We start from the raw sequence: 12,191 nt of genomic DNA on the forward strand, positions 1-12,191 counted from the left end.
ATATGAACATCGAGTACTGATACAGTGCTATAAAAATGCAGCAAGGAAATAGGGCAGGGTGCAAACGTGATGAAAGGCACAACCTCAATGAGAAAAGACAGACACAAACTAAAACTGCTTTCTTTTTGAAAAGGATAAAAAATATTTTCATGTGGCAACATAATACAAAGCATCCACTTCCATTATAGACATTTTTCTCCATTTCTATATATTACATCCATTTCTAATTAACAAGGAATTAAAATCCAATAACCAGCAAATATGAAACCAAGTGTTGAATGCTTCAAGCCACTATTTGGATCATGAGCTTTATGGTAGCTACTAGATGTCAAATATACATGAGGAGGCATGTTATTTACATAGAAGTATTGCTGAAGCAGTGGTTCTTACCTAAATGTAAACGGAGACTTAATAGAAGGACCAAGAATGTTAAGGCTCCTTCCAACATGGACCTTTCATGCTCTGAATCAAGAACTGTATTTTGATGCTGTGATGCCATTGTTAACAGATCTACCACCTTAAACCTATGTAGCAAAGAGCAGAATCAGATACATCATTCTCCAACATTAAAACAACAATGTGAAGTCTACTGACAAAGCTGTCAGGGTAACATTTGCAACAACCCCAAATTAATAGAAAAGTAATGTATGAAAGCATATATGAAAAACTTCTTACTTTTTAATTCAGGTTTTTATTTAACTATCTATGGAATGTGTTGCAGTGTAATTTACTCTGCAGAAAAACACCAAGCATTTCATAGAATCATAGAATCAACCAGGTTGGAAGAGACCTCCAAGATCATCTAGTCCAACCTAGCACCCAGCCCTAGCCAGCCATCTAGACCATGACACTAAATGCCTCATCCAGTCTTTTCTTGAACACCTCCAGGGATGGTGACTCCACCACCTCCCTGGGCAGCCCATTCAAATGGCAAATGTAAAACCTAATGCTTACATCTGTTTTCTAACCCTTATTTCACTCTGTCCAGAAAAGCAGACATACTTCTGTGTCACAGCTCTATTCAGCTACTTCTTGCATCTAAGCATGTGTAAAACTTTAAAAACCCTAAAGATGGCCAGAAAAAAATGCCTGAAGTTTCACTCCTGTACTGTAAATCAAAAGCCAATCCTGTGTAAATTCAAGGATATACTTTGAGATACCTCTTCCAGTAGAGGCCTTAGACAAGTGTTAGTTTTGGGTAGGCAGAGTTGTACCACTAAAGATGTGAAGCAGATATGCATGTTTAGTCTCAAATGACAGCTACAACACTGTGCAAGAGCATTTATCTTCTAATCTTACCTTTCAAAAACGGAGGAAATAAAATAATCTGGGTCCAGCCTAGAGGCACAGACCTATGAAAAGAGAGTAAAATCTTTTTATTCAGCAGTTTGTTTGCAAACAAGCAGTGGCTGGGCTTCTTGGAAAACATAACTTACTTGCAGCAGGTAAATGTCAGGGTCAATCATTGAATTGCAGAAATGAGACTGGACATAAGTCATGGCCTGTCCTTTAATTTGTAGACCGTTTCTAACCCACATGTTGCTATGAATTTCTGAAAGACTTGCCTGTTCAGGGTAATTGAAATAAAGAGTTATGAACATCCCAGTGACATTCAGCTGTTCAGTTCAACGTTAGCAGATCACCAATATACTATTACTCATCAATACACAAACACTTAACACCTTTACACAATTTTATTTAATTAATATTAATTTTAGTTCTCTTGGAAAAAGAGTGATGAAGAGGAACCACTGTGAGTTTAGATACCATATTTTCATGTGAGATAATATTTCAGACAGTCAAAGTGACCAAAATCAACAGAGTGATCTATCTATGTATAAAAATCTTAAAAAGACATGTTACTCCAAAGCTCATAGAACCAGCAAGGTTGGAAGAGATCTCCAAGATTATCCACTCCAACCTAGCACCCAGCCCTAGCCAGTCAACTAGATCATGGCACTAAGTGCCTCATCCAGGCTTTTCTTAGCACCTCCAGGGACAGTGACTCCACCACCTCCCTGGGCAGACCATTCCAATGACAATCACTCTCTCTGCCAACAACTTCCTCCTAACATCCAGCCTAGACCTCCCTTGCCACAACTTGAGACTGTGTCCCCTTGTTCTGTTGCTGGTTGCCTGGGAGAAGAGACCAACCCCCACCTGGCTACAGCCTCCTTTCAGGTAGTTGTAGACAGCAATGAGGTCACTCCTAAGCTTCCTCTTCTCCAGGCTGCACACCCCCAGCTCCCTCAGCCTCTGCTCATAGGGTTTCTGTTCCAGGCCTCTCAACAGCTTTGTCATCCTTCTCTGGACACGTTCCAGTATCTCAACATCTCTCTTGAATTGAGGAGCCCAGAACTGGACACAGTCCTCAAGGTATGGCCTGACCAGTGCTGAGCACAAGGGAAGACAACCTCCCTTGTCCTACTGGCCACACTGTTCCTGATCCAGGCCAGGCTCTCTTGGTCACCTGGGCACACTGCTGGTTCATGTTCAGCTACTATCTACCAGTACCCCCAGGTCCCAAAGGACCATGATGAAGGCATCATGGCTGAAAAAAATATGAGATATAAAATCAGTGATTACAAATATTGCTCACTACCACTTACAAATAAATACTAATTTCTAAACAAAGAGTGCACTGCATCCATGCCTGAACTCACTCTCAATTTAAAATATGTTTTTTTCAGATACGGGATTCTTTCAACTTATGGCCCATGGGCAGATAATCCACTAATGTGCAATTCCACTTTTTCAAAGTGTTAGATCTTCCTACCCTTTTGAAACTGTAGTAACAAATATCATTATAATTTTCTATCTACTTCTCAGAGTATGGTATCTAATGACAAATTTTATTTTAGGAATAGGAAGTGGAAAAAAAAGTTCATCCTAACTACTCAGTATATTCTAGTAGTTATTATTGTCATATGTTAGTAACTATGATATTCCACAATTAAGATATAAGCCTCCTTGTTAAATACTTTTAGATATATTAAATGACTGGGGTTAAAAGAACCAGACAGCAACTAGTTCTTGTTGTATATCTATCTGCATCCAAGTCAGAAGCTGCTCATACCTGAATCTGAAGTGGGTGAATCATTAGTTTCATCAGCATCTCTTGATCTGGCAAGATGGTATCCAGATCTAGCTCTTGGCATTTGACAGCCTGGAAATAAAAGCAAGCACACACTGTACAGAACAATCATAGAAAAACAGAATCAACGAGGTTGGAAGAGACCTCCAAGATCATCCAATCCAACCTATCCCGCAGCCCTATCCAGTCAACTAGACCATGGCACTAAGTGCCTCATCCAGTCTCTTCTTGAACACCTCCAGGGATGGTGACTCCACCACCTTCCTGGGCAGCCCATTCCAATGGCATCCAATCACACTCAACAGGGAATTTCCATCTTCCATGTGACTAAAACATGTGCTTACCTTACTTAAAAACATGGCAAAATAACGGTGCAGTGGCAAATGAAATGTGACTTGATTAGGAGCTGGCTGAAAGTAGAAGAAAAAAAAAAAGATATTTTAAAATCATATATCAAAAACCCCCAAACCTACAAACATCTTTGCCAGAACAGTACTAGAGACAATCTGAAGGAGGCTGAGGGTGTTAGGCCAGAGACAGTGGTAAAACCAGCAGCCCAGCTGAAGTGTATGCACACTAATACACACAGTATGGGTAAGAAACAAGAGATGATGGAAGCCTTGGTATAACAGGAAAACTATGATGTTGTCACCACCATTCTATTCTATTTTATTCTAGTCTTCATGCAATGGACTTAGTTTCCACTAACTGCATACTACTTCATTCCCTTGCACATTTTAATGATTCAGAAATTTGCCTTATGCAGACCTCTGCAATTAATCTCTTACTAAGCCTTCAGCAGCTAATGACACAAAGTTGATCGAGTACTGCTTGCTAAGGTAGCAAAGCTGCACCCCACTACCACATCAGAAGAGGACTTCTGTTTTGACATTGCTTCAGCTCCCCATTCAGCAGAACAGTAACACAGTAAACTTGCAAAATCAAAATTGAAATCACCAAGACTCTACATCTAAAGGATCCTAGGACTTAACATTGCAACTATTACCTATGACCTCTAATTTCAGCATGATAATCCTTTTTTTTTTGCAGTCAGTACCTAAAATGATGATTCAATATGAGGGGGAAGTGGGAGCGGGTTGTGCAGGGAGAAGGGAGTGTATCACCTTTGAAATTGAATCAGATTTTCACAGCACTTTTGCTAAATTCACCAACCAGGGTTATTTACCTCATCTACAAAGTTGATAGCATCAAACCAGTCCTGAAGTGCTTCAAGGCAGTATCTGACAACATTTCGTGTGTATTCCTGTGTTTCCTGCAATAAGAGAAACCAGTGTACTACACAAGCTAAGAGAGTTTGAAGTGTCACTGTTTTTCTACTACAAATATCACTTCACTAACATGTTTACTGTATATAACTTATGTCCTCATCATATGGAAATTAGCAACTACTGAAATGGTTTTATTGTTATTGTAAAACTTGATCATTTCAGTGGTGAGAATTAAGTACCTTCAGAATGGTCAGCTGGTCCTAGTGTCTACTGTTAATTTATCCATTTATTTTTACCAAAATTTTAGAAATGTCAGTATAAATATTTATATTGTTACTTTTAGAAAAAGAAAAAAGGCTTTCTATGCAACCAATGTCTTGTAAGGTTTATCTACTGAAAGGTCAGGCTAACACAATGCTCTTGAACTGCAACAATAACACAATGTTGCAGAGATGTTAATAATAAGCAAACTTTGTTATGATACTTAACTCTCTAACAATTCTGTAAGGCTGGGGAGAGACTATTGACAAAGTCTTGTAATGACAGGACAAAGGGTAATGGGTTTAAACTGGAAGAGGGGAGACTTAGACTGGTGATACTGTGATGTTAGGAGGAAGTTCTTTACAGTGAAGGTGACGAGACACTGGCACAGGTTGCCCAGGGAAGTTGTGGCTGTTTCCTCCCTGGAGATGTTTAAGGCCAGGTTGGATGAGGCCTTGAGCAACCTGCTCTAGTGGGAGGTGTCCCTGCCTACAGCAGGGGCTTGGAGCTGGATGATCCTTGAGGTCCCTTCCAACCTAGACCATTCTATGATTCTACAATTTCAGATTAAATCACACATTTCAAGACAGAGTTGCACATTGCTCTCCAGGAACAAAGCAGTGATGTACAAGAAAGGAGAAGAACTGAACTGAATTACTCTGTGATCAGTGGAACTTTCAAAGCCTGATGTCTTCAATAATTTTTCCCTCAATTCTCTCTTCCCCCTGAACAGAGACACCAGACCTGCCTCACGCTCTTAAAATATCATTTCAGGTATTACTGTCTCATGAATGCTATTATGGACCTGAACAAGCTCATTTTAAAGGTATTTCTTTCATAAATAAAAAGGTTTTTTCACTTGTTAAGTATGCTATAAGCTGATTAATTTATTTTTTATTGTCACTTAATATAAATTACAGCGTAGCAAATAGTAATAACTCTTTGCTTTAATTAGAAGACCAGGAGATAAAAGAACCAGAAGGTTGTTAGCACAACACCACAAAAATCATTAAATTACTCCATCCTCCATCATAATGAAGTATCTATTTGCAGATACAATTAACATTATAACGACATCAGCAACAACTTATGCATCTCTTTTCTCCACATGGAATGACTGCAGACATATCATATTCCTAGTCCCTATTTTGGGGACAACACAGTAGATACAAACAGGATTTCTACATTCACTATACACCAAATCCAAGTTGATCACTATTATACATATATATATATACACACATGCAATAGACAAAGACAATCCAACTCTTTTCAAACATTTGAGAACTCTAAAATAAATAAATCAGTTTTTAAAAAAATACGAACAGAAATAACAGAGGAAAAAACCACAACAAACAAAAAATAACAACAGAGAAATGTCTTACCCTAACTTTGCAGTGTGACAGAAGACCCCACATTGGCTGGGCACAGGCCTCCAGCTCAGCAGCAAAGGCAGCATAGTATGTCTGTGATTCAAACTCCACGTGCTCATTCAATTCTCGCTTATTTAAATTCATACCTTCCAACATTAAAGCAGAGTTGCACAAGCAAATAGTTAATGAAGTCTAAGAAGAATGTCATGGGTGCAGTGTTGTAGATGCATAGAATGGTTTAGGTTGCAAGGAACATTTAAGATTATCTAGTTACAAACTCCTTACCATGGCTGGTTATGCCTTCACACACCAATTAAGGGAAAAACTAAAAAATATAACAAACTGTTTTATCTAGCAACAGAGGGATAAATAAAATGTAAGTATAAAAGTTTGAACAGAATCCACCAGGAGATTACAATAACTCTAGACTGGCCAGTAACTACAGCCCTTGGTGTTCAGGTAACTTTAATGTGGACAGCAGCCCTTCTACTTTGAGTCTCACTTAGTCAAAGAGAACCACAGAATCATAAAACCATTTAGACTGGAATAGATATTCAAGATGTCACTGCCAAGACCCACTAAAACACATCCTCGAGTGCCATATTACAGAATCACACAATAATAAGGACTGGAAGGCACCTTGAAAGATCATCTATGACATGTCCTTTAAACTCAACCACATCCCCAGGCAGTGTGTTTCAGGGCTTAACAATCCTGTCAGCAAATATTTTTTTCCTAATATTGAATCTAAACCTTCCCTAGAATGACTTGATGAGATTTCCTCTTGTCTCATTGCTTACTACTTGTGAGAAGAGATCAACATGCCCCTTGCTACAATCTTCTTTCAGATAGTTGTATAGAGTGAGGTGGTCTTCCTTCAGCCTCCTTTTCTCCAGACAAAACAATCCCACTTTCCTCAGTCACTCATCACAAGAGCTTTGCTGTCCACCCATCTCTGGACAAACTCCAGCACCTCCATAGTTTTCCTGTAGTGAGGGGCCCAAAACTGAACACAGTATTTGAAGTGTGGCCTCACAAGCATTGAGTACAGGTGAAAACACACTTCCCTTGTCCTGTTGGCCACACTATTCCTGATACAGGCAGCTTTCCAGCCACAGCTCCCCAAGCCTGTAGAACTTCACAAAGTTATTGTGACCCAGGTGTAGAACCCAACATTTAGCCTTCTTGAACCTCGTGTAACTGTCCTCAGCCCATCCATCCAGCCCGTTCAGATCACTCTGCAAAGCCTTCCTACCCCTCAAACAGACCAACACTCCTGACCAACTTGATGCCATCTGCAAGCAGATGGAAAATATATCTGGTCCTCTTTCTAAGGAGAACATTTATCAGCATTGAAAAGTTCATGATTTTTTTTAAAATAACAAAAATGTTTCTTCACAATAAAACTTAGACCCAGATTTATCAGGTTCATTTACCCAATATTTCAATTTAGAACTTCACCTGTAAAGCATTTCTAGAACAAATTATCATTTGCACTTGAAGTACAACTGGAGAATTCCAGCACCATGAATCCCAAGCGTGATGCACCTGTTCTTTAACAAGTCAAAGATCTATCCCTTACAAGAATACAGACTTAGAAGACTACCAATCAGTCAAGTATTTCCATACAGCAGCATAAGGATTTTGCCACTGCAAAATTTAATCTGTCTTAGTATCCTGACATTAGCACTGATTGTAAAAGTCACATACCTTGAAAGAATGATACAAAATTCATCCACGTTACCAAAAGACCATGATCTTCCAAAAACTTCTTCGCCACACTTTGGTGTGAAAGTATGTTTATAAAATCACTAACCAGGGGCCAGTAAGTATTATTCTTCAGTAGTGCTTCCCCACAATTCACCACAACATGTAAACTATTTTCTTCATCTAGATTTAAAAAAAAAAAGGGGGAAAAAAAGTTGTTTAAAAAAAAGTTAATGCTTGTTTTGCTTGGTTTAATTTTCAAAGTCACAACCTAATGTGAAATTAAAAATAAGGATTAACTGCAACGTTACAGTCACACACAGAGGAAACTGCAGAAAAGAAAAACAGCTATTTTGTGGTACCTGAGGCTGCTTTCTCATCACAGATTCACCAACATAGATCCCACTTAGCAACAGACATATATATTCCGAACAATATTACAACCTTTAAAAAGCAGTGCATTAGTAAAACCATCACAGCTATATGCCACCTTTGAATACTCTCATAAAGGTATAAAAAGACCAAAGAATAGAATTTCTATTACAAATATCTGAAGTCTATTTTGAACTCAACACCCTGGGGAGAGCAAGCAACTTCACAGCACGCAAACAAAAATCTGGCACGTTGAGTTTGAGAAGGACAGCAGAAAAAAAAAGCATTTTCGTTCTGATTATGGGACACAGAGAGAGTGTTCATGCATCCTTCCTGAGACCAGTGCAGGAGAAGATGCCCAAAAGGAGTGGAAATCAGGGTGGGGGTTGGGTCGCAGCCCTCCTGAGACTAGTGCAGGAGAAGATCCTCCAAAGGAGGGGAAATCAGGGTGGGAGTTGGGTCTAAAAGTCTCCTCTCCAAATCACAGCAGTCCACCCTCTAAATCTGTCCAACAAATTTCCTTATTTGATGTTTGTAAGAGGGACCTTGTGAAATCACCAGGAGCAAAAGAAGATCGGTCCTAGACTCATGATCCAAGGGAAGTAAATTCCAGCACCTATCTGTCAGGTGCCATGCTATTTCAAATGAACAGAAAAAAGCCCCAAAGCCTTGCATTTGATGATCAGCCTTGGGGATGGCTCTTGTCCAGTTCAAATGCAGTAAGAGCTCCTTGTAGCTAATCTTCACAGTGAAAAGGGGTCATAAGCGGTACAGCACAGCCACAGCTAAAAAGACACTCTGTTATTAACAGCTTTCCAGCTCCCATGTGATCACACAGACTGTAAGAACGGGTTAACATCTCAGATGGATTTGCCTGAATTTGCTGAAGGATTCTGTAAATAGACAACAGTTATATGTTGCTGATTCTCTGCCCCAGACAGATCAGACAAATCCAGTCTGACAAATCAGTTACTTCAAACTGGCAGGGGCATTGCCTCTTACTCAAGAGTACATCTACAAGCCTGGGTCACTGTAAGGTCAACTAAAGGAAGAGCTTTTTTAAAAGGATGAACCATTATAACCTAAGGAAAAAGATGGTGTAAATTCCTTTGCCATGAAAAGTTCAGGAGGAGGAAAGTGCTGATAGAGGGCGAAATAAATCTCTAAAAGCACAGGTACATAAACCTTCCTAGGGAACCAGTTTTATCATCTGCACCTGTAATTCACCTCATCCTTTCGCACAATATGTGAAACTAGTAAGCTCAACTAGTAACACTTTCAAAGCTGCGATCAACACAGCTCCTAGGTCAAATCTGTTCCAGGAACAGCCTGTCACTTGGTCTCCACAAGTATCCAGAATGAACTGGCTATTTTTAACAGGTGTCAGCTGTTCAAAAGGCAAATAGGAAACTGTGAACAGAGCAAAGTGAATGCTTTAGCAGGTGCAATTCCTGCTCTATGTCCTCCTTTCCCCTGTCCAACACGTTTTCTCCATCTATCCACTGGCTGGATTGGTAAAGTTTGTGTCATTCAGATACTGACTGACCTACTTGCTTGTACTAGCTGCACAAACTGAATCATTCTCCATTTATCTCATCAGCACAGACTTCTAAGAGATTTCTTGTTATTTTCAGCATCATAAGAAATACCTTGAACTAAACACAAGACACAAGCCCACAGAACTGCAAAAGAAATGCTAAGGAGAACTTGAAAGGGAGACAAAAAAAACAACCCACTGGAGTATTTATTAACATTGTTCTGTCCATTTACTGTATGCCCAAACCCTCATGTACAAAGTGAGGAAGAAACGTGACGACATTGAAGAGCACCAGACTGGGTGATGGAGCTCTAGCCAAGGCCAGACCACTGGTGCTGGGGAAAGGAAAGCTGTTACTTCATGTACTGAAATAGCTGCTCCAAGGGTTAAGTTTTTTTCCCACAAATCTATCACAAATCTATCTGATGTTATTTACTTTACCAGCAACACCTCACACAGTTACCAGGAAATTTCTCCAAAGAATATCTAATCAGACCCAGACCTTTTCTGTTTGGCCACAAATTCTGATCCATTATAGAATCAGCCAAGTTGGAAGAGACCTTCAAGATCATCCAGTCCAACCTAGCACCCAGCCCTGGACATGAACTAGACCAGGGGTCCTCAAACCTTTTAAACAGGGAGCTGGTTCACTGTCCCTCAGACACTGTCAGGGCCGGACTATAGTCTGGTTCCCACCCAGCAGTGTCAGAGGCCAGACGATGGTTTGGCTCCAGCCCAGTCCCAGCAGGTGCCTGGGGGCCGGAGTCAGGCGAGCGGATTAAGAGCAGGAAGTGGCCGCTTGGTTTCCCGCCCAAACCCCGGCGCGGGGCGGGGGGTGTGTGTGTGTGTGGGTGTGTGTGGGTGGGGTCCTGCAAATACCGGCGGGCCGGAACGAGGACCCTGGGGGGCCGCATCTGACCCGCGGGCCGCAGTTTGAGGACCCCTGAACTAGACCATGGCACTAAGTGCCTCAGCCAGGCTTCGCTTGAACACCTCCAGGGTCAGTGACTCCACCACCTCCCTGGGCAGCCCATTCCAATGCCAATCACTCTCTCTGCCAGGAACTTCCTCCTAACATCCAGCCTAGACCTCCCCCAGCACAACTTGAGACTGTGTCCCCTTGTTCTGTTGCTGGCTGCCTGGGAGAAGAGACCAACCCCACCTGGCTACAACCTCCCTTCAGGTAGCTGCAGACAGCAATGAGGTCACCCCTGAGCCTCCTCTTCTGCAGGCTGCACACCCCCAGCTCCCTCAGCCTCTCCTCACAGGGCTGTGCTCCAGGCCCCTCACCAGCTTCATCACCCTTCTCTGGACATGTTCCAGTACCTCATCAAGCCAGCAACAGCTTATACTGACCGACAAGTAATAGTAAATACATAAAGTAGCTTTAAATTACATTTCACTAATACACCATCAGTTTTGCAGAAGTCATTTGATACACAAACTGTTAGAGATTCAATGCTCTGCTTTAAATACCGCAAAGCAACCTCTTCCCAGATTGAAGCGCTGCTGAATGAGGGCACTCTTTACAGCTAGACAACTGAAGATCCCCCATTTTGGTACACTCATTCTGTATTAGGCTACATCGAGTGGACTCAAAGACAAAAGATACTTTAGACAAAAAAAATTCACAATTTCACAGGCAGAAATGGATGGTACTTCTCAGGCAGCAGCACTCAGCCTATCTAGTGGTATGCAGCCCATAAAGTACATTAAAGCATGAAGCACAGAAGTCAGCAAGATTCATCATGCTGCCATTTTCAGATGAGGGCAGAAATATCACAGTATCACAGTATCATCAGGGTTGGAAGAGACCTCACAGATCATCAAGTCCAACCCTTTACCACAGAGCTCAAGGCCAGACCATGGCACCAAGTGCCACGTCCAATCCTGCCTTGAACAGCTCCAGGGACGGCGACTCCACCACCTCCCCGGGCAGCCCATTCCAGTGTCCAATGACTCACTCAGGGAAGAACTTTCTCCTCACCTCAAGCCTAAATTTCCCCTGGCGCAGCTTGAGGCTGTGTCCTCTCGTTCTGGTGCTGGCCACCTGAGAGAAGAGAGCAACCTCCTCCTGGCCACAACCACCCCTCAGGTAGTTGTAGACAGCAATGAGGTCACCCCTGAGCCTCCTCTTCTCCAGGCTAACCAATCCCAGCTCCCTCAGCCTCTCCTCGTAGGGCTGTGCTCAAGGCCTCTCACCAGCCTCGTTGCCCTTCTCTGGACACGCTCAAGCAGCTTTTCACTAGAAAAGTTACAGTGTACCTTTGTTCACATTCAACTTGTTACCCTGTCAACCACAGGCTTGATCAAATGATTGTATTTACAAACCATTGTATCATTCTCCTCTAGTTATATCAAGTTTTAAGGCAATCACATGTGGGAAAAATAAAAACCATTTAAAACACTTCCAACAGTTCCTGTAATACTTTCTAAGTTTTCTTTAAAAGGTCTCAATTTGCTTATATAATTTCTCATTCAAAATGAGCTTCAAGTTGCATTTATGAACTTTACTAAACAAAGAAAATGCCTGCAAGAAAATACTCTGTATTATAAACTATGTGGCACTCCTACAGACCAAACAAAAAACCATCAATATCAGCCTTGACAACTACCTT

At 41.3% G+C, this 12,191-nt stretch overlaps 1 protein-coding gene across 2 annotated transcripts in view; it reads right to left on the reverse strand.

Moving 5' to 3' along the window:
• UBR3 (ubiquitin protein ligase E3 component n-recognin 3) overlaps window positions 1–12,191 on the reverse strand; it is a 124,428-nt gene that overhangs the window by 83,073 nt on the left and 29,164 nt on the right. For both annotated transcript variants that reach the window (XM_064163291.1, XM_064163285.1), the window contains exons 9-16: window positions 7,668–7,847; window positions 5,970–6,103; window positions 4,281–4,367; window positions 3,439–3,504; window positions 3,077–3,166; window positions 1,437–1,565; window positions 1,300–1,352; window positions 391–524 (exon numbers count right to left, since the gene is read on the reverse strand). In XM_064163291.1, the coding sequence (XP_064019361.1) occupies window positions 391–524; window positions 1,300–1,352; window positions 1,437–1,565; window positions 3,077–3,166; window positions 3,439–3,504; window positions 4,281–4,367; window positions 5,970–6,103; window positions 7,668–7,847 (873 nt within the window). The remainder of the gene's footprint in view (window positions 1–390; window positions 525–1,299; window positions 1,353–1,436; window positions 1,566–3,076; window positions 3,167–3,438; window positions 3,505–4,280; window positions 4,368–5,969; window positions 6,104–7,667; window positions 7,848–12,191) is intronic.

Source organism: Pogoniulus pusillus, chromosome 2, assembly GCF_015220805.1.
Source record: "Pogoniulus pusillus isolate bPogPus1 chromosome 2, bPogPus1.pri, whole genome shotgun sequence".
NCBI classification, from domain to species: Eukaryota; Metazoa; Chordata; class Aves; order Piciformes; family Lybiidae; genus Pogoniulus; species Pogoniulus pusillus.